Source organism: Aethalodelphis obliquidens, unplaced genomic scaffold (genome assembly GCF_003676395.1).
Source record: "Aethalodelphis obliquidens isolate GAN/ISIS:26980383/991018 unplaced genomic scaffold, ASM367639v1 scaffold6, whole genome shotgun sequence".
Lineage (NCBI taxonomy): Eukaryota > Metazoa > Chordata > Mammalia > Artiodactyla > Delphinidae > Aethalodelphis > Aethalodelphis obliquidens.
The window spans coordinates 74,420,291-74,446,280 of record NW_020837950.1 but is presented as its reverse complement, the minus strand read 5'-3'; the positions used below and the strand labels follow the sequence as shown (position 1 = coordinate 74,446,280).

General features: G+C 46.9%; 1 protein-coding gene across 6 annotated transcripts in view; it reads left to right on the top strand.

Annotated features, from left to right (window-relative positions):
* RNF4 (ring finger protein 4) overlaps positions 1–12,793 on the top strand; it is a 42,910-nt gene extending 30,117 nt beyond the window's left edge. For 3 of the 6 annotated variants that reach the window (XM_027103920.1, XM_027103923.1, XM_027103921.1), the window contains 5 exons: positions 765–833; positions 8,793–8,802; positions 9,125–9,284; positions 9,991–10,039; positions 10,612–12,793. In XM_027103920.1, coding sequence (XP_026959721.1) covers positions 765–833; positions 8,793–8,802; positions 9,125–9,284; positions 9,991–10,039; positions 10,612–10,761 — 438 coding nt within the window. In that variant the 3' untranslated portion in view covers positions 10,762–12,793. Of the gene's footprint in view, positions 1–764; positions 834–8,792; positions 8,803–9,124; positions 9,285–9,814; positions 10,040–10,611 lie in introns of all 6 variants that reach the window. The other 3 variants (XR_003432312.1, XM_027103924.1, XM_027103925.1) reach the window with 3 other exon arrangements.
* Positions 12,794–25,990: the final 13,197 nt, after the last annotated feature.

Here is a 25,990-nt window from a genome sequence, read left to right as displayed (position 1 = left end):
TCTGTGTACGCAGAACAAGTTTTGGTTCTTCTCTATTTTCCTTTTTTTTTTCCTTGGCCTTAACACACTGGCTAGAAAATTCAACACTGGCTGAATAAAAATGGTGACAGTCATTGACATTCTTGTTTCATTCTAAATCTGAAAGAGTCTTTTCAGAGTTCCACCATTAAATAAGACTTCTGCTGTAAGTTTTTTCGATTTGTTTATATCCTTTACCAGAGTGGAAAAGTTTCTCCATTTCCTGTTTGGCTATAAGTTTCATCTTGAATCAATGTCGAAATTTAACAATTTCATCTAATGTTGCTTTTTCCCCTGCTTCTAGTGTTAAACCACTTAAGCATTGTGGTCATGGCATTATCTTTTTATGTTGCTAGATTTGGTTTGCTAATGTTTCATATATAATTTTGCCTCTGTTTTTATGAGTAAGATTGGTGGTCTGTAATTTTTCCTTATAGAGTTCTGGTATCAGCATATTGGTATCTTTACAAAGTGAGTTGGACACCTTTTTTTCCGTTCCACAGAAGATTTTGTAAGATTGGACTATTTCTTCCATGAATGTTTGTTAGAACTTGACAGTGAAGTACATAACCTAGAGTTTTAATAGGGTTTGGTAATTACATTTTTTAGGAATTTGTTGATGTCATCTAAAGTTTTCACTTTTATTTGCATAAATTTGTTCATAATGTCTTGTGTTCTGTGGAATCTATAGTGATGTCTCCTTTTTCATTTCTGATACTGGTTATTTGTGTTTTCTATTTTTTTAGATTAGTATCACCAGAGCTTTATTAGATCTTTCAAAGAACCAACTTTTAGCTTTGTGGATCCTTTCTCTTGTAAGTTTTTCATTCATTGATTATTCCTTTCTTTGTTTGAGTTTATTTTGCTGTTTTTCTAATTTTCATCATTTCTTTTCCAATAAATGCATTAAAGATTATACTGTCTTTAGCTATATCTTACAAATTATGTTACTGGTACTTTACATTTAATTCAACATATTTATCAAATTTCTATTTTTTAACTTCCAAATATATGGGTATTTTCTTTTTGTTATTGATTGCTTGCAGTATTGGTCAGAAAATAACATTCTGTATGTCAGTTCTTTGATACTTACTGGGTCTTGCTTTAAGCCTGGCTTGCCCCCGATGGCTGGCCTTCACTAGATAACCTGCCCCCATGGTTCCTGCCTAGGCTTTGGTTTCTCTGTGGGGCTTTCAAAAGTAGGCTTCAATTTTTTAAGAATTCTCTGTGCTTTTTTTCCCTCTGGGTTACTGTATTCCCTATACTGTTGACCGAATTCTTCTCTTTTTTTGATACCTCTTTATTTAAAAATATGTATGTTTTATCTTGTTTTTGGTTGTTTTCAGTGGAAAAATGGATGGAAATACCAGCCTGCCATTTATTGGAAGTCTCTGCTTGTTTTCCATCCTTCTGCTCTCTTTCTTTTTTCATTATTTTAATTAATTTATTTATTTAATTTTGGCTGTGTTGGGTCTTCGTTGCTGTGCATGGGCATTCTCTAGTTGTGGCAAGCGGGGGCTACTCTTTTTTGCGGTGCATGGGCTTCTTATTGTGGTGGCTTCTCTTGTTGCAGAGCACAGGCTATAGGTGTGCAGGCTTCAGTAGTTCCAGCACGTGGACTCAGTATTTGTGGCACACGGGCTTAGTTGCTCCGCGGCATGTGGGATCTTCCCGGACCAGGGCTCGAACCCGTGTCCCCTGCATTAGCAGGCGGATTCTTAACCACTGTGCCACCAGGGAAGTCCCATCCTTCTGCTTTCTTATCTGGTTTGATAGATGAATTAAAATTTTCAGACCACTTTTCATGAGCATTTGCAGTATGCCAGTCTCTGTTCCAGCTGGAAGTCATGCAGTGATGGAAAAGAGACTCACTCCTCTCGTTAAGAAACTGAGTCTTCCAGGGGAAAGTTATTAAAAATGGGACTTGCTTGGACTATTTTCCTTCATCGAATTTCAAAAGATTGTTTCTTTTAAAGTCAGGTTGGTTTTCCTGGAATCTTTTTTTGTTCTGTTCCCATAGTGTACTAATGTATAGAGCTATTTGTGTTATACTCTGTACCTCACCTGGTTTATGATTTATGAGACTGTTGAAAGGGTCTGCTTGGTGAAGCCTTACAGGCAGGGACAGAGCCTGGTCCGTCTCTGGCTGGGAATAGTAAAGGGCATGAGAGGTACACAGTGACTGCTAGAATGAGTGAATGAACCAGTGTAATTATATATGAAGGAAGAAGAGCCCAGACATCATATCCCAGAATTGGGGAAGTGAAACAGTTGTCCGTGGAATCTGACATGATTGCTCACTCGACTGGGATGTTCACGTCAGCACAGTCTTCCTGGTGCTCGTGGCGGTGCTACAGTAAAAGTACTCTGTAATTGTGTGATGCGAGCACCTGTTGGATGTGAGGCGTATCCTTCGTGGGCACGGTGGTTGCGTGTGGCTGTTCCTTCCAGTGGAATGATGTGCCATGCTGCCTAGGAAGGTCACTTAGAGCAAGCGGCTCTCTGAGCTCCCAGCTGGGTGAGCTTTCTTGGGAATGCCAGAGGTCAGCTTGCCTGCAGAGGACCCCAGGGACCCTGCTACTTGGTTCCATTCTGTTGTTTAACCCCAGCATGTTGCTGTAGCCCTAAGAATGCCAAGCGTTTTGTCCACTAGTAGAAGAAGAAAAGCTTATCCTGCCCCACTGACCAGGAGTCTGTGACACGGGTGTCACTGTTTGCAGGGGTTCTGAGGCTCACTTGTGCTTCAGAAGCCCACCGGGGTTCTGGGTGCCTGACATGGAGTCAGTGTGCCCGGGTGTGGAGGCAGGCGGCGCCGGTGCTGCTGTGGGTTGTTCATGCACCACGTGTCTCCACGTGTTTGTCTCTGACACACTGCCTGTAGTTTATTCTAGAGTCAGGAAAGAGAAGCCAGGCTGAAGGTGGGGTGGAATGTGTGGTCTGAGCTTGAGCCAGTTTTTCACATTGTTGATTTGGCTGTACATACTAGGGGACTGGGGAATTGTTTCCGTTTGCTATTTTGTTTCTTTGAAAGGCCTCTCAGCCAGATGAGAGGTCCAAGAGCTGGTATTATTCCTATTTGCATCTGTTTACTCCTGGAGTCAACATTTCTGAAGCCCCAGTGCTTTTCCCCACCTCTGTCTCTTGTGCTAGGTAAGCACTTTGTTACCTGCAGGGCTATGACCACGGGGAAGGGACATTCCAGAGCACCTGCAGAGTTCTTGATTTTTTTGTTTGTTTGTTTGTTTTTGTTTTGGCTGTGTTGGGTCTTCGCTGCTGTGCACGGGCTTTCTCTAGTTGCGGCGAGCAGGGGCTACTCTTTGTTGCAGTGTGCGGGCTTCTCATTGCAGTGGCTTCTTTTGTTGGAGAGCACGGGCTCGAGGTGCGCAAGCTTCAGTAGTTGGGCCTGCGGGCTCTAGAGCATGTGGGCTCAGTAGTTGTGGCTTGCGGGCTCTAGAGCGCAGGCTCAGTAGTGTGGCACACGGGCTTAGTTGCTCTGTGGCATGTGGGATCTTCCTGGACCAGGGCTCAAACCCGTGTCCCCTGCATTGGCAGGTGGATTCTTAACCACTGCGCCACGAGGGAAGTCCAGAGTTCTCGATTTGTTGTGACTTGGCTGCTGGGTGGAGGGAATACCAGTGATAGTATCTCACCTCCATCAGCTAGGAGGTGGCTCCAGGTCACCGGAAGTCATGGAGCTTGGAGGCCAGGCTGTGGTGCCATTCTTTTCTGCCCTTTGGGCAAGAAGCCTCATCTCTGAGCTGTTCTTCCATTGAACATGGATGGGGACAGAGTCATCACCAGTGAAGGAGGCTCTCTGGCCACCGTGTATTCATTTACCTAGTAGTTAAGTATGGAGCACCTGCCGTTGTGCCAGCAGCATCCTGGGCCTTGGGACTTTCCTGGGGGCTCAGTGTTCAGGTCCGGCCTCAGCTTGGCACTGCCAAGAGGCGAGCTGGGTCTGGCTCACAAGAGCCTGTGGAGACCTGGTTGCCACATTCTGGTGGCCTGGGACCCAGGGGCGTCACATTCCTTCCAGGTGCATCCACACCTGGTCAGTGGTCCTTCTTGGCAAAGGGCAGTAAAAGCAGTGTTGGAGTGGAGGAAAACTGGGGTCTTCCCTGCCCACAGCAGAATTTCCTTCTGCTCTTGGCTAACTTCAGAGCTCCCCTTATAGACTTCATATGAATAGCACCTTCTGCCAGCCCAAGCTTGTCTTCCAGTTCATGGTCCTGGTGATGAAGTTGACTGTCGCCAGTTTCATAGTCACACTTTCCAGCTTCTTCTGGGGGGAAGGGGAAGTGTCTTCAGTGGCTTCTCATCTGCAAAATGAAGATCTTTATGCTCAGACCTTCTTCCTTCCTGTGATGGCCATTTGTATTTGGCAGGGTTGAGGCTGGAGAAACCGAAATCCGCTCTACTTATTCTGGAGCAGAAATGGATTTTAATACATGGGAGGGGGACTTCCCTGGTGGCAGTGGGCAGTGGTTAAAAATCCACCTGCCAGTGCAAGGGACACGGGTTTGATCCCTGGTCCGCAAAGAATGCCACATGCCGCGGGAACAACTAAGCCCGTGCGCCACAACTTCTGATCCTGCGCTGTAGAGCCCGCGAGCCACAACTGCTGAGCCCGTGAGCCACAACTACTGAGACTGTGTGGCACAACTACTGAAGCCTGCGTGCCTAGAGCCCGTGTTCTGCGACAAGAGAAGCCGCCGCAATGAGAAGCCCGCGCACGGCAATGGAGAGTAGCCCCTGCTCGCCGCAACTGGAGAAAGCCCGCACACAGCAATGAAGACCCAACACAGCCAAAAATAAATTAATTAATTTATTAATTAAAAAAAATACACGGGAGGAGTTGCTTCGTGGTGTTGTAAAGGCTGGAGGAGCAGGTGTCTAGGAATAACTCCGGACATCTCAGCCTTGATGCACCATGGGATCTGCTACCTCTGCTCCAAGCAGAAGGATGGGAGGGGGCAGCTACCACCTGTACTAATCTCTTTGGGCTCAAGGAAATGCTACTGTGTCTTCTTGCTTGGGAGGACAGACCTGGGCTTTGGACATTGCAGCCTCGGCCACGACTGCCTCTTGATCCCCGCATCTGTGTCCACCTACAGCAGCTGAAATTGTCCTCTACCCTTCTGCCCTCCAAATAGCATGAGTGTATCTCACTGAGGGAATTTAGTTCGTGTCTAGAATCCCCACTGCAAGGGAGTTGGAATAGAGTTGAGCTTCCCATCTCTGCGGGGCAGGATGGCGTGCCAGAAAGAGTCAGCCTCTGTGCCCCCTGAACACGGGGGCAGCCAAGGAGAGGTGGCAGCAGGGCTTTCAACAGCAATCCTGAGAGCTCTCCTGAAGTAGGTGATCACACACACAAGCGAGAGGGAAAAGGGGTGCTACTGGTGATGGTGTAGACAGACAGGTAGTAGCTCAGTGAGAGAGCTGACCTGACAGGTTTGAAACTGTTGCAGAAAAGAATCTTAACAAGTTCTGAGTACAGGCACACCTTGGAGATGGTGGGCTCAGTTCCAGACCACCGTAGTAAAGTGAGTAGAGCAAGACACAGCAAACCTTGGCGTTTCTCAGTGCATGTAAAACAGTTGTTTGTGCTATACTGCAGTCTATTAAGTGTGCAATCGCACATTACGACAATTTGCCTGCCTTAATTTTTTTTTTTTTTTGCGGTACGCGGGCCTCTCACTGCTGTGGCCTCTCCCGTCGCGGAGCAGAGGCTCCGGGCGCGCAGGCTCAGCGGCTGTGGCTCATGGGCCCAGCTGCTCCGCAGCATGTGGGATCCTCCCGGACCAGGGCACGAACCCGCGTCCCCCGCATCGGCAGGCGGACTCCCAACCACTGTGCCAGCAGGGAAGCCCTTGCCTTCCTTAATTTAAAAGTACTTTATTGCTAAGTGCTAACCATCATCTGAGCCTTCAGCAGGTTGTAATCTCTTTACAGGTGGAGGGTCTGGCCTCGATGTTGATGCTGCTGCCTGATCAGGGCGGTGGCTGCTGAAGGCTGGGGGCCCTGTGAGAATTTCTTCAAAGAAGACAGCGATGAAGTTTGCTGTATTAATCAACTCTTCCTTTCATGAACAGTTTCTCTGTAGCAGCAATGCTGTTTGACAGCATTTCACCCATAGCAGAATTTCTTTCAAACCCTGCTGCTGCTTTATCAACTAAGTTTATGTGGTATTCTAATTCTTTTCTGTTATTTCAACAGTCTTCACAGCATCTTCACCAGGAGTAGCTTCCATCTCAAGAAACCACTTTCTCATCCGTATGGAGCAACTCCTCCTCTGTTCACGTTTTACTTCGAGATCACAGCAGTTCAGTCACATCTTCAGGCTCCACTTCTAATTCTCGTTCTCTTGCTTTTTCCACCACATATGCAGTTTCTTCCTCCACTGAAGTCTTGAATCCCTCAAAGTCATCTGATAGGGTCGGAATCAACTTCTTCCAAATTCCTCACCCGTGAAATCACAAATGTTCTTAATGGCATCTAGAATGGTGAACCCCTTCCAGAAGGTTTTTAGTTTACTTTGCCTGGATCCATGAGAGAAATTACTGTCTATGGCAGCTATCCTTACAAAATATATTTCTTAAATTATAAGACTTGAAAGTTGAAATGACTCCTTGATCCATGGGCTGCAGGATGGATGCTGTGTTAGCAGGCCTGGAAACATCACTGATCTCATTGTCCGTCTCCATCAGAGCTCTTGGCTGACCAGGTGCACTGTCAGTGAGCAGTAATATTGTGAAAGAAATCTTTTTTTCTGAGCAGTATGTCTCAGTAGTTTACAATATTCAGTAAACGATTTTGTAAACAGATGTGCTGTCATTCAGGCTTTGTTGTTTCATTTGTAGAGCACAGGCAGAGTAGATTTAGCACCATTCTTACGGGCTCTAGGACTTTTGGAATGGTAAATGAGCACTTAAAAGGCCTCAACTTAAAGTCACCAGCTAAGGAGAGAGTCAGCCTGTCCTTTGAAGCTTTGAAGCCAGGCACTGACTTCTCCTCTCTAGCTATGAAGGTCCTAGATGGTATCTTCTTCCAATAGCGGCTGTTGTCTACATTGAAAATCTGTTGTTCAGTGTAGCCACCTTCATTAATGATCTTAGCTGGATATTTTGGATAACTTGCTGCAGCTTCTACGCCAGCACTTGCTGCCTTACCTTTGCAATATGGTGTTATGGAGACGGTTTTTTTCCTTCAGCCTCATGAGCCAACCTCTGCTGGCTTCAGACTTTTCTTCTGCAGCTTCCTCACCTCTCTCAGCCTTCATAGAATTGAAGAGAGTTAGGGCCTTTCTCTGATTAGGCTTCAGCTTAAGAGAATGTTGTGGCTGGTTTGATCTTCTATCCAGACCACTCGAACTTTCTACACATCAGCAATAAGGCTGTTCCACTTTCTTATCATTGTGTGTTCACTGGAGTAGCACTTTAATTTCCTTCAAGAGCTTTTCCTTTGCATTCACGACTGGGCTAACTGGCGCAAGAGGCCTGGCTCTAGGCCTGTCTCAGCTTGACATGCCTTCCTCAGTAACCTTAATCATTTCTAGGTTTTGATTTAAAGTGAGACATGTGCAGCTCTTCCTTTCATTTGAAGACTTAGAGGTTATTGTAGGATATATATTTTTTCATATTTATTTATTCATTTATTTATTTGGCTGTGCTGGGTCTTAGTTGCAGCACGCGGGCTGTTTTAGTTGCAGCATGCAGGCTTTAGTTCCCTGACCAGGGATCGAACCCGGGCCCCCTGCTTTGGGAGGGCAGAGTCCCAACCACTAGACCACCAGGGAAGTCCCTATTGTAGGATTATTAACTGGCCTAATTTCAATATTGTTGTGTGTAGGGAGTAGGGAGGCTCAAAAAGAGGGAGGGAGTCATGAAAGAGTTGCTCTGTGGAGCAGTCAGAACACACATTTATCAATTAAATTCATCGCCTTGTATGGGTGAGGTTCACGGTGCCCAAAACAATTACAGTAGTAACATCAGAAATCACCGATCACATATAGCCATAGCGAATATAATAATGATGAACAAGTTTGACATATTGTGAGAATTACTGAAAAGTGACACAGACATGAAGTGAGCAAATGATGTTGGAAAAATGGTACCAATAGACTTGACTGACACAGGGTTGCCACAAACCTTTAATTTGTACGCAACGCGGTGTCTGTGCAGCGCAGCAAAGCAAAGCACAGGTGCGCCTGTGGTCAGGCGATGGGCTCGTCAGGTTCCCGCTAGCTCTTTCTGTAGGCCTCGAACACAGGATTGCATTGATCTCAGTCCTTGGTGTATGCTACTCTCCGTAGTCCCTGCATGGCCTACTTCAGCTGTTTAATTATTTTTAATAAAGTATTAAGCACTGCAAACCCTTCTGCCAGTAAAGGCTCCGTCTCCGGCAGTAGCCCACGTGGAGTGAAGACAAGGAGAACGGGTGGAGCTGGTTGGGAGCTTCAGGCCACTGGTGCCCTGTGGCATCGTTGTGATCTCACTTAGTTCTCACAGCAGCGAGGGGGCGCTGTTTTTCAGAAGAGGAAGTTGGCAGTTCCTGAGGGTATGGAACTTCCCCAGGTCACGCAGCTCCCAGAGACTCACTAAACACCTGCAGGCTGGGGCGCAGTGTGTCAGCTGCTGGGAGGCTTTGCTGCTCCCGAGGATTTTGCATTTGAAACAAATGCTTCAATTTTATTGTTTTAAGAGTTTAAAAGAATACAGAATATTTTATGTCAAATTAATTGTGTATTTCTCTTTTGTTTTTCTCCTTTTTCAAAGATTGTTGAAGGTGAGTGGTTTCCTCTCCTTCCTTGGGTTTGGGTAGAGGACTGACGAGGGTGCGGTGGCAGGGCCTCGGGCCTTGCCAGCTCTGTAGGTGTGGGAACACTCCCGGGTTGCTGCTGCTCACGCCTGCAGTCAGTCCCCTTCCTGCTGAGGAGACGTCCCCCTGGGCATCTGCACGCAGCAGGGGTGGGGGCTTCTTCTCTTGGGAGGATGGGAGGGTGGTCTCCGTGCAGCTGGGACTGGCCTTTTCCCAGTCAGAAAGGAGGGTGGGTGGTGAGGGTGGTAGGACTGGGAGGCCCTGCTCTGAACGTGGGCTCACATCTCAGAAAGGAGGCGGCCAAGGAGGAACGGCAGGAGGCTGCGCCAGGAGCACGCCGACAGCTGTGTGCTGAGCAGTGATGACGAGGAGCTGCCCAGGGACAAGGACGTGTATGTGACCACCCACACCCCCAGAAATGCCCGGGAGGAGGCCGCTACCGGACTCAGGTACCAGCGTGCCCGCTGCTCTGCTGCTGCCGTGCTGGGGACAGGCTCTCTGCCGGGAAGCTTCTGGATCCGTGGGACCCCATCGTCCCTGGAGTGAGGATCCTCTTCCTTCCTCTCCATATTTCAGTGGAGAGGTTGGGGCAGGAAGCAGGGTATTAGAGACACTGACCTTCAGCCCTGGGCTCAAGAAGGGCTTGTTGTAGCATCTGGGTGGCAGGTGGATCTGGAGCTGCGCTCAGCTGTTCCCACTGTGAACAGGGCGTGCCAGGCACTGGCTGGGCGGGTGTGAATAGCTCCAGGCTGAAGGCAAAGCCCCGCCACCTGGGGTGGAGAACAGACCCAGCGGCCCCCGGCCTTCTGCAGCAGGACTCCTTGGAGGAAGGGGGTGCTAGGCGCAGCCCCTGCCCCAGACAGGGAGGCTGGAAGGGGGCTCTGAGGGAGCATAGGCCAGAGGTGCGGGGCGGGGACAGGGCGACTCCAGTTGCTTGTGCCTTCTCTTGCCCCCATCTCTTTCCTCCCCTTTCTCATAGCCTCCCCCACCCCCCATCGGGACAGCCAGCCATCTTGTAAGTGTCCCGGGTGCCTGTGCTAAGGCAGGGTCAGAGGAGGCTTTTGTGAAGGGGATGTGGGCTGCTTACATGAAGCCACTTAAGAGTAATTGATGTTTGCGTTTGCTGAGGAACTGACATGAGCACTGTGATTTTAGGCCCTCTGGTACTGTCAGTTGTCCCATCTGCATGGACGGGTACTCGGAGGTAAGCAAACTTAGCTGTGTCTTCCCTGATTCTGGTTCTCAAACTGCTTCAGTGAAAGAATTAGATGAGAGAGCACTCCTCACTGGGTGGGCTTTTGATGCCTCTGTTTTGCAGTCACACTTGGGTTGGCACATGGCTTGGCACACCTCTGCGAAGGGGGAGGGTACCATCTTCTTGGGCCCTACAGTCTTGAACTCTGGGCTGCCCTGTGCATCAGTCCTGTGTATTCCCTACCTGGCCTAATTGGAAGCTGCTAGTGTTCACTGTGGCCCCAGGCCCTAGGGCACTGCCCCACTGGGTGCCTGGAGGTTCGTCAAACCCCCTTGGGCTGTCGCTGCCAGAGACTGGCTGCTGCCTCTGCTCTCGGCTTCAGAGACACCGCTCATACTTGCCTGAGCCTACAGAGCAGCATCTTTAGTTCTTCAGACCATCTCCCTGCTTTTCCTGCTGCAGCCCTTGGCCCCCTCCTCTCATTCGGCATCTTAGAGACGGGCGGGAGTGGATTCTCTGGGGGCTCCCGCTGCTCTGGTACAAGGCCAGACGTGAAGCCTGTTCTTTTTTATGTTTTCTAGATTGTGCAGAATGGACGTCTCATTGTTTCTACAGAATGTGGCCACGTCTTCTGTAGCCAGTGCCTCCGTGATTCCCTTAAGAATGCTAACACTTGCCCAACTTGCAGGAAAAAGATCAGCCACAAGCGGTACCACCCCATTTATATATGAAGTGCTGGGCTGCTCGGGAGACGGATGGACAGACAGAGCCTGACTGGGTTCTCTACGGCCTTACGTGGGCTATCTGCCGCCAGTTTCTTGAGCTCAGAAAGACTATTTCAGAATCAGCATCTGTAATGTAAACTGCTCTCGTTTCCCACCCCGTCTTTGATCCTTTTGTTACCTCTAGTCTGATGCTGTGGAGCTGGGCCCAGGGCCCTCCCAGCCCAGGGTCTACATCTGCTCCTCTGGGTGGTCTGGTTCCAGGGAAGGAGAGAGGGAGTCAGGCCCGTTGGAATTGAGAATCGTGGTTCCAGCCTCTTTCCGGAACCTGCACGTTGCCAAGAAGTTTTCCCCATTTGGAAAGTTTGCCCCAGCTTCCTGCTGGCAGTGTGTCGAGGGCTGGCCCCGGTCGGAGAGCAAACAGGTCCACCCAGCTCTCCTGGGCACGCTACCTCCTCCCAGGCATCTGCCCACCACAGTGACCAAGCCAGACAAGGGTCCATCTGGCCTGAGGATCCCAGGTGCAAGCATGGCCCCGGAAAGACCAACCACTGGACTTTTTTTTCTTCCCTTGAGTTTCAGAGGTCACCCGTGATTCCATCTGCATTGATGTCGGGTTCCTGCAGATCACAAGGACCTCTGCAGGGCAATCCCCAGTTTTCTAAGAACGAAATGTGCAATAAAGCCTGTTCTTTGCCTACTTTTCAGCAGCCCAGGAGATGTAGCACTATTAGTGTCCTTCAGAGGCCTCATGTTGCCTACAGAGCAGTGCCTGTCTCGCCCCGTCTGGTTCATCACCTGTTCTCAGGAACCTTACCCATGCCCGAGTTCACCTGGTGCAGGCTGTGCAAGGTCAGTGGGGCAGGCACGTCGTCGAGTATCCTCTCTTTTCTGATAAAAATCCATCCTTTGTTTACCACGTGCCCTCCGGTCCTCAGTTCCCACTGCCTCATGTCTACTCAAGCATAGACCCTGGGCGGTGGTGGCAGTAATTGTGGCCTTATTAGCCGCCCGTGTCCATGCTGTTGCCCAAGTCACAGCTGACCTGCGTTTCAAAGACCTCGGCTCTCCAGACTTGAGCTGGGCACCCCCCACCCCTGCAATTGACATTCATTTCCGAAGCTGCTCTTCTGGCCACTGGGCTTTGATCCTTTGGGCTTTGATTGCTCCTTAGGTTTTGGTTGGCAAAGTACGGTGGCCTCTCCTCCCCAGGGGCCCAGATAACACCCTCTGCTCGACTCCACGTGGGTAAAAGCCTCTGGTCTCAAGGAAGCAGAAGGTGGCCCGAGCTGACCTGAACTGCCCCCCGCTGCACAGGGCTTGCCTCCACCTCTGTACCCCTCCTTCCTCCGAGGCCTTCAAGCCAAACCAACAGCCTTTTCGTGTGAAACATCTTCGAGGTGGAAAAGGGGCCACCTCTGGCTTTGCTAGCAATAACTGACCTTCAGTTTCTCCTTCTGGAGGAGCAGGGACTCAGCACAGAATTCACTTTAAATGGGGCTGAAGGAGTATCCCTCCTCTATGTGAAAAGAATTGTTTCATTCTTCATTCTGACTTTTTAACTGTTTGGCTCACTTCCGGTTCGTTTGATGAAAGTACTGCTTTCTACTTGGAGTCGAGGAGGGCCGACATCAGTTGTCATCTGCGTGGTGTGCAGCGTGTCTGCCCTTCGATTGGACATCGTTGCCATTAAGTTCCTTCTGGGCTTCATGGAATCTCTTTTCTTATGTTCTGACAATAGCCGGACTTCAGGAGCCAAGACAACCGCAGCCAAAATTTCTCACGTTTTATGCTTAAGGACAAATGGTTGATCATAAAAGTTGTATTCCTTCATACTAACTGAAGTTGGGAAAAAATGTTTAGTTTCTACTGTTCAGAAGTTGCAAAACAGGAAAAGGTTGATAAGAAAAATCCTTTCCCTCCCTCCGTGTACATAGTTCAGATCTTCTTTGTTACACTTAAACTATATCCATGTATGTCAGTCTGTTTTGGACTCTCCTCTGCTAGTGTTACAGGCGGAAATAAACCAGTTTGAACCAGGTATCTCGTGTGTGCATTCATTTGCTCTTTTGGATCAGTATCACCCCCCACCCTTGCCCAAGGTGTGTGATCCTGTCTGCCTCGTGTTTGGTGTATTTTGTGACAGTATGTGTGCAAGAAAGTTGCTTGGTCATCTGCTGACCCAGAAGTCAGCAAGTAAGAGGTCATCCTTGGAGCAGAACCCCAAGTCCGGGCCCTGGAATCCCTAAACGAGCAGAATCTTAACCTCAGGCCTGAAGGAGCAAGGTTGGCTGTGGGCTGTCTGCTCAGTCTGGCCAGTGCCAGCTCAGGAGAGGAGCTCCGAGCAGTGTGGACTCGGACTGACCTGGGGTCCTGGCAGTGCAGCGCACCTGCCCCAACCACTGTATACAGTTTGCCCTCTGCGTGGGAGTGGGGGCCCAGGAGTGCATGGCGGGCCCGTTAGAGCCCCAAGCAAGCTGTGCGGGGAAAGCTGAAAAGACAGCATGGGCTTGGCTTACTTCCCAGAGAGTAAGTGATGGCAGAGTTGGCCTTTGCCTGCCTGCTCTTCTCCATTCCTGTCAAGTGGTCCCCAGAGACAGAACAGGCTAATGTGCTGGGTGCTCGGGGGCACAGAGGTGCTAAACTTCAGACGCCTGCCTGCCTTCTGTTGGAGACCACCTGAGACAAAAAATACAGTTGTTCAAATGCTTACTGCACATTTGCCATGCTCCTGGTGCCACACTTGGCTTGGTGGGTATTGAGAAACCCAACTCCCGTGCCCTGCTAGGCCGTACATCATCGAGGGAGACAGTTCCCCAGGCCAATGGGAAATAAAACTGGCAAAGGTGAGGTACGGGAGTCCAAGAGAACAGGAAGAGATGCTCAGCTGTGCTCCGCAAGGTCTGAAACTTGTCTAGGTAAAGAGAAGAGGAAAGGGTCCTTGAGTGCAGATCCCAGGCCTGGCGCCCTCCCAGTGTACAGGCCTCCCGAGACCTGAGGGTGTGACTGACCAGACACTTCCTTGGTGGCCCCCCTAGACCAGCAGTGTCTGAAGCCAGGAGCCAGGTGAGGCCTCCACCCTCGGCAAGCCCAGGGAGGAGAGCAGAGTCCCATGAAAGGGCGGGGAGTGTGTACCACAGGTGTGTACTAGCAGAGGATGTCCCCCAAAGCTGGCTACAGAAGGGGCTTGTTTCTAGGTTTCTTAGTTTTGAAACTTAAGTGGCATCTTAACTACCTTTTTTTGTTGTTGCCATATGGAAATTTAATTGGTTTTGTAAATTGTGTAAGCATTCTTGCCAAAGTCTCATTCTAATTAAGAATCTGGATTCTGTTAAAATTTTGTACGTTCACAACCATATCATCTGCAATGGAATGTTCTAATTCTTGGAACTTTCTTCTTCTTTATGAACTTCTTAGATAACAGGTAACAGAGGTTCCTTTTCCAACCACGAGATAGGAGTTTGTATTTTATTTCTGTTTTATTTTGTCACAAGGGATATATCACCTTATTGGTTCTTTTTCTACTTCTACTGAGACATAGGATGTTCCCCCTTTGGATCAGTTAATGTAGTGTATCACAGTGATTTTTTTTCAGTGCTCACCAGCATATTTCATGGGTAAATCTACTTTGTTCATGATGTTTTATCTTACACATTTCTTACTTTGTTTTGCCAATATTTGGTTTAGGGTTTCTAAATATCCATGTTCATGAGTTATATTGACCTATCATTTCCTTACACTGTCTTTGTCAGGTTTTGGTTTCAAAGTAAGTTCCCTACAGTGAGACTAAGGAGAATTGTCTCTATACCCTGGATTCGAATTATTTGTTCCCTGAATGTTTAGTAGAACTCAGCAATAAAATTTCTGGGCTATTATTTTTATTAAGGAAAGATTTTAAAATACTGATTTGATTTTTTAATGTTTGCAAATTATTCACATTTAAGTCAGTTAAATTACAGGTTTCTGGGAATTTGTGTATTTCATCTCGTTACAAGTCTTTGGTATAAAGTTCAAAATATTCTCTTGTAAGCTAATTAGTCTCTGCAGCATCTTTTTATCATTAATACTAATTTATGCTTTCTGTTTTAATCAGTTTTAGAGATTTGTCTGTTTCATATTCTATTTATGTTAATTCCAGTACCCAAAGTCTTTGTGGGTCTAATTCTGAGGCCTTTTATTCCGGCTGGCTCTCACTAATGATGACTTCCTTCTTTGTGTGTTTTGTAAACTTTTTTCTCCCTTACTTTGCACCCAGGTAACTTGGTAACTATCTGAAAATTCTTTGAGACCTGAATTGAAGGTGGGTTCCTCCAGAAAGTATTTACCCTTGCTTTTTAATTTTTTACCCTTGCTTTTATGAGGTGTTTAAGGCTTAGTTACGAACTCAAGGCCACTGTATTTATTTATCTTTTATACTGTGAAATATACCACACAAAAAGCACACCTCACTGAATTACTTCAAAAGTACAGTTCAGTGAATTACCATAAAGCAAAAGCCTGTGAAACAACCAACTGCAACAAGAAACTATTACCAACACCTTAGAAGCCCCTTCTTGTCCTCCCTCCTGGTCAGTACAGTCTGCCTTTTCCTCCAAGGTAATCGCTATTCTGACTTTTATGAAAATCACTCCTTTAACTATAATTATAGTTTAATTACCAAAACACAATCCTACTCACGTACTTTACTTTTGCCTTTTCTTTGCACTTTAAACAGATGGAATTGGGGACTTCCTGGTGGTCCAGTGGTTAAGACTCTGTGCTTCCACTGCAGGGGGCAAAGGTTTAATCCCTGGTCAGGGAACTGAGATCCTGCATACAGCACGGCATGGCCAAATTAAAAAATAAATAGATGGAATCACTCAATGTGTATTTTGTGGAGGAGGGGGGTGGCTTCTGTTGCTCAATATTGTATTTGTGAGATTCATGTTGTGTAGTTTGTTCATTTTCCGTACTGTATAGTATTTCATTAGATGAATATGCTTCAGTTTATCCATTCTTTCATTAATTTATGTTTTTTGCTATTAGTAGCCAAATGTGAACATTCTGTATATCTTTTGGTGCAGTTTTGCTCACATACCTGTTGGACATATACTTAAGTGTGAAATTACTGGGTTATAGGGAATGAACATTTAGGAGAACCCACAAATACGTGGACATTAAACAACACACTTTTTTTTTTTTTTTTGCGGTACGCGGGCCTCTCACTGTTGTGGCCTCTCCCGTCGCGGAGCACAGGCTCCGGACGTGCAGGCTCAGCGGCCATGGCTCACGGGCTTAGCCGCTCTGCAGCATGTGGGATCTTCCCGGACCAGGGCACGAACCCGTGTCCTCTGCATCGGCAGGCGGACTCTCAACCACTGCGCCACCAGGGAAGCCCAAACAACACACTTTTAAATGACCAATGGTTCAAAGAAGAAATCACAAGGGAAATTAGAAAATACTTTGAGAAGAATGAAAATGAGAACACAGCATACCAAAACATGGGATGCAGTGAAACCAGTGCTCAGGGGGATAGTCATAGCTATAAATGTCTACATTAGAAGATCAAATCAATAACTGTATGCCTTAAGGAACTGAAAAAAAAAAAAACTAAACCCAAAGTTAGCGCACAATTACAGTACAAATTCAGCAAAGTTCTGGGGTATAAATTCACAAATCAGTTGTATTTCTATACACTGTCAACGATCTGAAAGGGAAATAAAATTCCATTTTCAATAGCGTCAAAAAAAATAAAAGGAGTAAATTTAACCAAGTAGGTGCATAATTTGTACACTGAGACATATACATCCCTACAAAACATTGCTGAAGGAAGCAAACCTAAATAAATAGGCATCCCATGCTTGTGGGTTGGAAGACAGTATTAAGATCGCAATAGTACCCAAGGCAATATAGTATAGAATCAATGCAGTCCCTACCAAAGCCCAATGGCAATTTTAATAGAAATTTGTATGGAATTTTGAAGGACCCAGGATAGCTAAAACAATCTTGAAAAAGAAGTTGGGAGACTCACTTCCCAATTTGAGAACATTATAGAGGTACAGGAATCAAAACAATGTGGTGCTGACTTAGGGACAGACATACAGACCAATGGAGTAGGATTGAGAGCACAGAAATGAATCCTCACTTCTATGGCCAAATGATTTTCACAAGGGTTTCAAGACCATTCAATGAAGAAAGGTCTCTCCAACAAATGGTGCTTGGAAAACTGGATATTCACGTGCATAAGAATTAAGTTGGTGGAGCTTCCCTGGTGGCGCAGTGGTTGAGAATCTGCCTGACAATGCAGGGGACATGGGTTCGAGCCCTGGTCCGGGAAGATCCCACATGCCGCAGAGCAACTAGGCCCGTGAGCCACAACTACTGAGCCTGCGCAGCTGGAGCCTGTGCTCCGCAACAAGAGAGGCCGCGATAGAGGCCCGCACACCACGATGAAGGGTGGCCCCCGCTTGCCGCAACTAGAGAGAGCCCTCGCACAGAAACGAAGACCCAACACAGCCAAAAATAAATATAAAAATAAATTAATTTAAAAAAATTAAGTTGGGTCTTTAAACAGTATATAAAAATTAATGAAGAAATGGATCACAGACCTAGATTTAAAAGCTAAAACTATAAAATTCTTAGAAAAAAACATGAAGGCAAATATTCATGACTTTGGATTTGGCAAAGTTTTCTTATATATGACCAAAAACACAGGCAACAAAAGGAAAAATTAATTTGACTTCATTAAAATTAAAAACTTTTGTGCATCAAAGGATACTATCAGGAGAGTGAAAAGACAACCCACAGAATGGGAGAAAATATTTGCAAGTCATCTATTTAATAAGGGCCTAATAACCAGAATATATAAAGTGCTTCTCCAACTCAACAAGCACAAAAAATCAGCCCAATTTAAAAATTGGCAAAGGACCGAAATAGATATTTCTCCAAAGAAGACATACAAATAACCAATAAGCACATGAAAGGAACTCGGCATCATTAGTCATGAGTGAAATGTATATTAAAACCACAGATACCACTTTACACGCACTGGCTATTATCAGAAACACAGAAAATAAGAGTTGGTGAGGATGTGCAGAAATTAGAACCCTTGTGCATTACTGGTAGAAATATAAAATGATGAAGCTGATCTAGAAAACAGTTTGGTGGCTCCTCAAAAAGTTAAACATAGGATTACCATGTGTTCCAACAATTTCTCTCCCAGGTAGATACCCAAAAGAATTGACTCAGACACTTGGGACTCAGGTACTTGTATACCAATGTTCATAGCAACATTATTCACAACAGCCAAAAGGTAGAAGCAACCCAAATGTCCATCAACACATGAATGGATACAGTGTGCTATATCCATACAATGGAATATTACTCAGCCTGAAGAATGAAATTCTGATACATACTTACAACATGGATGAACCATGATAACATCATGCTAAGTGAAATAAGCTAGACACAAAAGTACAAATACTGTATGATTCTACTTACATGATGTATCTAGAATAGGCAGATTCATAGAGACAGTAGAGTAGAGGTTACCGGGGCCTGGGGTTGTTATTTAATGGGTACAGAGTTTCTGCTTGGGATGGTGGAACATTCTGGAAGTGGATAAAGGTGATGGTTGTACAGCATTGTGAATGTAGGTATGCCACTGAATTGTACACTTGAAAAGGATTACAATGGTAAATTTTGTATTATTTTACCAAAGTTTTTTAAATGAAAAAAATACTAGCATACTATTATCATTCATATATCTATATATAAAGTCATATATATGCATATATATATATATACACACACACACACACACACACACACACACACACACCATTTGTATGTCTTTGGTCTTTATTCCTCCATTTCAATCCGGAATAATTTTCCTACTGCCCATAGAATTTCCTTTAGTATTTCTTTTTTTCTGTTTGTTTTTGTTTTTGTTTGTTAGTTTTGTTTTTTTGGCAGTACGTGGTCCTCTCACTGCTGTGGCCTCTCCCGCTGCGGAGCACAGGCTCCGGACGTGCAGGCTCATCGGCCATGGCTCACGGGCCCAGCCGCTCCGCGGCACATGGGATCCTCCCAGACCAGGGCACGAACCCGTGTCCCCTGCATCGGCAGGTGGACTCTCAACCACTGCGCCACCAGGGAAGCCCTCCTTTAGTATTTCTTTTAGTGAATTCCTGCTGGCAATAAATTCTATTTTTGTTAATCTGAAAATGCCATTATTTTACCTTCATTCTTGCATGATATTTTTGTTTCTGAGTAAAAAATTACAGGTCGCTGTCTAATATGGTCGCCACGAGCCACACGTGGCAGCTGAGTACTTGAGACACGATGAATCCAAATGTAGAGAGACCGCAAGTATAAAACACACAGGGTTCCGAAGACTTAGTATAAAAAAAGAGTATTAAGATATGTTGTTAGTAATTTTATATTGGTTACATGTGTTAGTCATGATATTTTGAATATATTGTGTTAAATACGTTACAATTTTTAAAAACCATAAGTTGACAGTTTTTTTCCCCAATTACTCTTTGTCATCCTATTTTTTCCTAGCTTCATTTCTCTTGCAGTCAGCTGTCACATACCTTTGAAGATACGTGAATATTTTCTTTGGCTGAGTTTTTTCTTTGTCTTCAGCAGTTTAGTAATGATGTGCTCAGGTGTGGTTTTGCTTGTTTTTATTCTGCTTTGTGTTCACAGAGATTTTTGAAACTGGGTGAATATCTCACCAATTTTGGAGAATCTGCTTCTGTCTGTGGCATTCTCTCTTCTTGCCTTTTGGGACACCAGTTACACATATGTTAAACTTTCAACTGTGTCTCATGTATTTTTTATTCTCTTTTCTGTTTTATCAGTTGTTTTGTTTCTCTCTGTGCTGTTTTATATTGAATTCTAACTCATTAATCCTCTCTTGTACTGTGTCTAGTTGGCTATTAATCTATTGAAGTCAATTTCAGTTACTTTTTCAGTTCTAGTTAATTTCCTGATAGATTACAATTATCAATTTTTTCGTCTTTTTTTACACCTTTTCCTCTATTTTCTTGAACATATTAATTATAGTTATTGTATAGTCTTTGCCTACCAACTCCAATATGTGACTCACCTATGAGTTTTTGTAGCCTTTTGTCTTTTTATTTTCAGTAAAATGGCCATGTGCCTTGATATGCCTAGAAATTTTTAATTGAAAGCTGAACTTGTGCATAAGAAAAAAAAAAATCAGGGATTTCCCTGGTGGTCCAGTGGTTAAGAATCCGCCTGCCAAGGCAGGCGGGACATGGGTTCCAGCCCTTGTCCAGGAAGATCCCACATGCCGTAGAGCAACTAAGCCCGTGTGCCACAACTACTGAGCCTGCACTCTAGAGCCCATGAGCCACAACTACTAATCCCACGCACCTAGAGCCCGTGGTCTGCAAAAAGAGAAACCACTGCAATGAGAAGCCGTGCACGGCAAAGAAGAGTAGCCCCTGCTCACCACAACTAGAGAAAGCCCACATGCAGCAATGAAGACCCAGTGCAGCTAAAAAAAAAAAATCATAGAGGCTGCAGGTGCTCTTTTCCTCTGCTAGGCAAATGGAGCAGGTGCTCCCCACCTTCATCTGGCTGTGCCCCAAGCTACGTCAGGGCGGTATTGCGGTTTGGTAAGGTTCTGTTCACCACTGGCTCACTTCCACCTTTAGGATACCATTAGGGCTTCTACTGAGCACTGGAGCACCTGTCCCTGGTTAGTCCTCATCTCGGTTAAAAGGTGGAGGAGAGATACTTAACAGCCTTAGGCCGTATGTGAGAAACAGACCTACTGGTATTTTAGGGTTTTTTACTATGGTGCAGTCTGTTTACCTGAAAAATATAGTTTGTCCAAAATTGTTTTTTGTCTCCATACACGATTGACAGTTTGGCTGGCTATACAATTCTATTGTATATTTGATTTTCTTTCAGAATTTTGAAGGCCCTGCTCCACTATTTAGCTTCAAATGTTACTGTTAAGACATTTGGTGAGGTTCTTTTTTCCTGCCTTTTTTTTTTTTTTTTTTAATGTGACTTCTGTTTTTCTTCCTGAGCATTTTAGGCTGGGTTTTTCTTTTTCATCTCTGGTTTTCTACAGTTAACCATCTTCCTTGGTGGGCTCTTTCAATCTAGACATTCAACTCCTTACTTCTGGTAAACTGTATTGCTTCTTTTTAAACATTTTTATTCATTTATTTTTCACTGCGTTGGGTCTCCGCTGCTGCACGCGGGCTTTCTCTAGTTGTGGCGAGCAGGGGCTACTCTTCGTTGCAGTGTGCAGGCTTCTCATTGCGTTGGCTTCTCTTGTTGCGGAGCATGATCTCTAGGCCGTGGGCTTCAGTAGTTGTGCCACGTGGGCTCAGTAGTTGTGGCTCACGGGCTCTAGAGCGCAGGCTCAGTAGTTGTGCCGCACGGGCTTAGTTGCTCTGCGGCATGTGGGATCTTCCCGGACCAGGGCTCGAACCCGTGTCCCCTGCATTGACAGGCGGATTCTTAACCTCTGAGCCACCAAGGAAGTCCCTGTATTATTTCTTTCAAAAGTTATTTACCTCCATTTTTTCCCCTAGAATTCTTATTGGAAAGTTGCTGGACCGCCTGGATTGAGATTTTAAGTCTCATTTCTCTCTGATTTTCTGTGTCTTTTGTTCTGCTTTCTGAATAATTTCCTTTATCTTGCGGCCCTTCTATTGAATTTCTTTTACAATTTTGGCTGTATTTTTAATTTTCAAGCCTCCTTTCTTAAACATCTCTGAGGCTATTAGCAGTTTTTGAAAAAGTTTTTGATTGCTTCCATTAACCGTTTCTTTGCCTGCCCCCCCCCGCACACACATTTTTTCTATCCACACTTGAGCCATTTCTTAAATGACTGGTGATCTTTCACTGTCCCTTCATGTTTACAAGTGACATGTTTTAAAAGCTGATTAGAAGCTCCAGGTGGGCAGAGCTTTTGACCTGTGGGCTTCAATTCTGGGTGAGCATCAAGGACTGCCTGATTCTTTGGGATCCCCAAACATTAATATGCCCATTGCTGCTCTTGCATCGTATAGTTTCTACAGAGAATTCCCTGTGCTCTGCTTGGGGGTGGAAGCCTGCTGCCGTAGTTCTGCCTGGGGCAAGGAAATGGCTTGAGCAAAGGTGCTCAACTGTTCTTTCTGCAGACTTAATAAAGCCAGAAATTAGAAAAGGCTTTCTAGGTAATGATTCATTATTATGTAATGCTCCCTGGTTATAAATTGTGAGATAATGAACATATCTAATTTTTCTTATAAAATTGTTTGGTGTTACTAGTACATATTCATATCTTGGTTAATATTTACTGCACATGAAAGTAATAAAACTTGACTTTTACAAAAATATCCAACACATGCCGCCTTTTCCTGTAAGTGGTTCTAAGAGCCTTCCAGAGCATGAGGGTGCTTTGAGTGGCCATCTCCATGCCTAAATCCTCTCCAAGGTCACTGCCCACAAGTCTGTGACCACTTGTGCTCCTGCCAGACTGAGCTGCTTTTATTTTTAACAGTATACATAGACCTTTCTGGCCCTATGTCCTGCATTCTCCCTTGTGATGGTTAGTTTAGGTCAACATGACTGGGCCTTAGGGTGCCCAGACATTTGGTTAAACATAATTCTGGATGTGTCTGTTGAGAGTGTTTCTCGATGAGATTAACATTTGCATTGGTAGACTGAGTAAAGCAGATTGCCCTTCTCAATGTGGGTGGGGGACTTCCCTGGTGGTCCAGAGGTTAAGATGCCATGCTTCCAATGCAGGGGGCATGGGTTCAAACCCTGGTTGGGGAGCTAAGATCCCACATGCCAGGCAGCCAAAAAACCCCACAAAAACCAGCAACAACAGAAAAAAACTGTGGGGACTTCCCTGGTGGCGCAGTGGTTAAGAATCTGCCTGCCAGTGCAGGGGACACGGGTTCAAGCCCTAGTCCGGGAAGATCCCACATGCTGAGGAGCAACAAAGCCCGTGTGCTGCAACTACTGAGCCCACGTGCTGCAACTACTGAAGGCCACGCCTGGAGCCTGTGCTCTGCAACAAGAGAATCCACCACAAGGAAGAGTAGCCTCCACTCGCTGCAACTAGAGAAAGCCCACGCGCAGCAAAAGACCCAACACAGCCAAAAGTAAATAAATTAAAAAACACAAAAACAAAAACAAACCTGTGGGTGGGACTCATACCATCAGCTGAAGGCCTGGATAGAACAAAAAGCCAGCTCCTGGTGCCCGAGTGCCTCCGAGCTGGATCATTTTTTCCCCTACCTTTTGGACTCAAACTCAAACATCAGCTCTTCTTGGGTCTCAGACCTGCTGGGTTTTGGACTAGAACAACTCCATTGGCCCTCCTGGCTCTCAGGCGTTTGAACTTGGACTTGGACTACACGATTGGGTCTCCTGGGCTTCCAGCTTGCTGACTGAAGGTCTTGGGACTTGTCAGCCTCCATCACTGTGTGAGCCAATTCCTTATTTTAAATATATATATATATATTTATACATTTATATATGTGTGTATTATATATGTGTGTATTTATATGTATGTATATGTGTGTATAAATATATGTATGTGTGTATATATGTATGTATATATGTGTGTATATATAGGTATGTATATGTATGTATATATGTGTGTGTATATATATGTATGTATATATGTGTGTATATATGTGTGTATATATATGTATGTATTTATGTGTGTATATATATATGTATGTATATATGTGTGTGTGTATATATATATATATCTCCTATTGGTTCTCAAGGGGGTGAAAACTGATTCTTAAGAGGAGAAACAAATCGTAGATATTACAGTGGTTTGTGGCCCTCCCAAAGCTCAACTCTACCAGACAAAATCTTATTCCTTAGTATTTTCTCCTTAGTATCTTAATTTTTCCTTAGGGGGGAGATAATGAAAAACAAAGGTTGAGAACCGCTGCTTTATGCCTTTGCTTCGTAACTTCTGTCCGCCAGGAGCACCCCCTCCACCTGCTGCGCCAGCCTCCAATCTTGCTACCCTGACATCCATTCTCAACATAACAGCCAGAGTTTTCTCAGAAACATACATCCTACCATGACAGTCCCTGCTCAAAACGCTGCATGGCTCTCAGCTGTACTTAGAATAAAACCCAACCTTGCTTTTGTTGGTTCCTGGGACATGCTGAGCTTCCCCCTGCTTGAGTCTCGCACTGCTCAAAGTTCTTTGCTCTGACGGTGATTGGCTCTGGTTCAGCTCACCTCCTCAGAGAGGCTGCTCCTGTCCCCAGGCGCCAGAAGGACTCTTCACTGTATCACCCTGTGCTCTGCTGGAACACAAAAGTCACACCTGAGCCACATCTGAATTGGAATCTGGGCCCTGCCTCTGACTATCTGGGTGACTTTGGGCAAATCCCTCACCATCTTTGAACTTTAGTTTCTCATCCATAATATAGGGCTAATGGTGCCTATCTCGAGAACGGTTGTGTGGATTAGATGAGATGATATAGCAGGAGGCAGAGTGGCTGGTGCATAATTGCTTGACAAATGGTCATTATTATGTCATTCATTCATCCAGCAAATACTGGATTGATGTGTGCCCAGCCCTTGCCTGGCAGGAGCTGGGGTTCAGAGGCGCAGGATGCAGACACTCCCATGCTCCCCCCGGCCCAAGACTTGACTTCTCTGGGGATACTGGTGAGCACCAAGAACCCCAATCCAACGCAATGTGCTCTGACAGGCGAAGTCACAGGGGCTGTGCGAGTGGGGAGTGTCTGACGCAGCCTGTATGGGGAAGGGGGCAGCCCAAAACACTGTCCACCCAGTGGGGTGCTAAGGCAGGCACCCCACCCACCTTCTCAAACTCTACCTTCAGCAGCAGGGTCATTCAAGACACTCCAGGAGGGGTGAGGGGTCTTATTCTGCCTACATAACATGGAATCTCTGAAAGGCTTTAAAGAGAGGATTAATTTGATCACATTGACTCATTCCGGTTGTGGAACGAAGAATGGGTCAGGAGATTAGAAGGCCGCGGCTGCAGCTGGGGCAAGGGTAACGGCCAGGCAGTGGCACCTGGCAGGCCCAGAGCTAACGGTGCGGGGCCCAGGAAACAGTGCAAATGGAGGCCCTCGTACTACACATCCTAGCACCAAGTTTCTCTGCATCTCGGTCCCGTAACCAGCCATGGAACCAAAGAGGGGAACACATACATGTTTTTTGTGTCTCGGTGTTTGCGATGGGTGAGACCCAGGCGAGGGACTCCTGTGGTCCGGGTCTAAGGGCAAAACTGTACCTGGGGCTTGCTGATGATGGGCAAGGGGCCCGGGGAGGAGGAGGGTCCAGACGGAGCGGCCCCACTGGGAGGCCCGGGAGGGTCTGACGGGGTTCGTGGCCTCTGCGGTGGGGTGATTGCGAGGTCGTGAGACATGGCTGGACCACCCTGGGACCGTGCAGGGTCGGAAGGCACCGGGAGGCCGGGCGACGGCTGCACGGGACCTCAGGGAGAGGGCGAGCTCAGAAGGGTGCCTCCGGGCCAGGGGTTCTAAGCTAACGGCAAGGTCTGCCGGTTCGCGGCAGCCCCAGCGCCCAGGGCGGTCCCCGACCCGACGGCGGCCCGGGCCAGCGCTTTCCAGGCGCCCTCCGGAACAGCCTAACCCACGAGGAGGGTCATTCTCGTCCCAATGAGTCACCTGGACACGGGCGAGGGGCCCGGCCCAAGATCACAGAGCCAGCCAGTGGAGGAGGCGGATTCGAACCCAGATCAGGGCCAAGGTCACCGGGCCTTTCCTGGCGGGCCAGAGCCGAAGCTGCCCGCCCGGCGCATCCCAGGGACAGGACCGGCCTGCAGACCCGGTGGCGGGGACGCGGGGCGCTGGGGCGTCTGGGAGGCTGTCAAAGAGGCGGAACTCCTCGCCGCCAGCCTTGTAGTTCATCCACCGCGGGCGACGCGGCCCTGAGCTGGCCAGACCACTCCGCCCGACTACAGGTCCCAGAAGGCCGCGCGGTTCGGGTGGGGCCGAGCGGCGCGAGCGCGGGGTGACGTCACCGCCGCATCCAGCTCCCCTGCCGCAGTCCCTCGCGCCGTCCGGGCGCTCGGTCGCGCGCGTCCTGACGGGAATCGTGGTCCCCGCGCCGGACGCCCCCAGCAGCAGAGCGGGCGCGCGGACTCCAGCTCCCGGCGTGCCTGCGTGCCGGCGCAAGTTAACGGCGGGAGGGGAGGGCGCGGCAGAGGGGGAGCGGCGCTCGGGAGGGCGGAGTAAGGCGGGGGGGG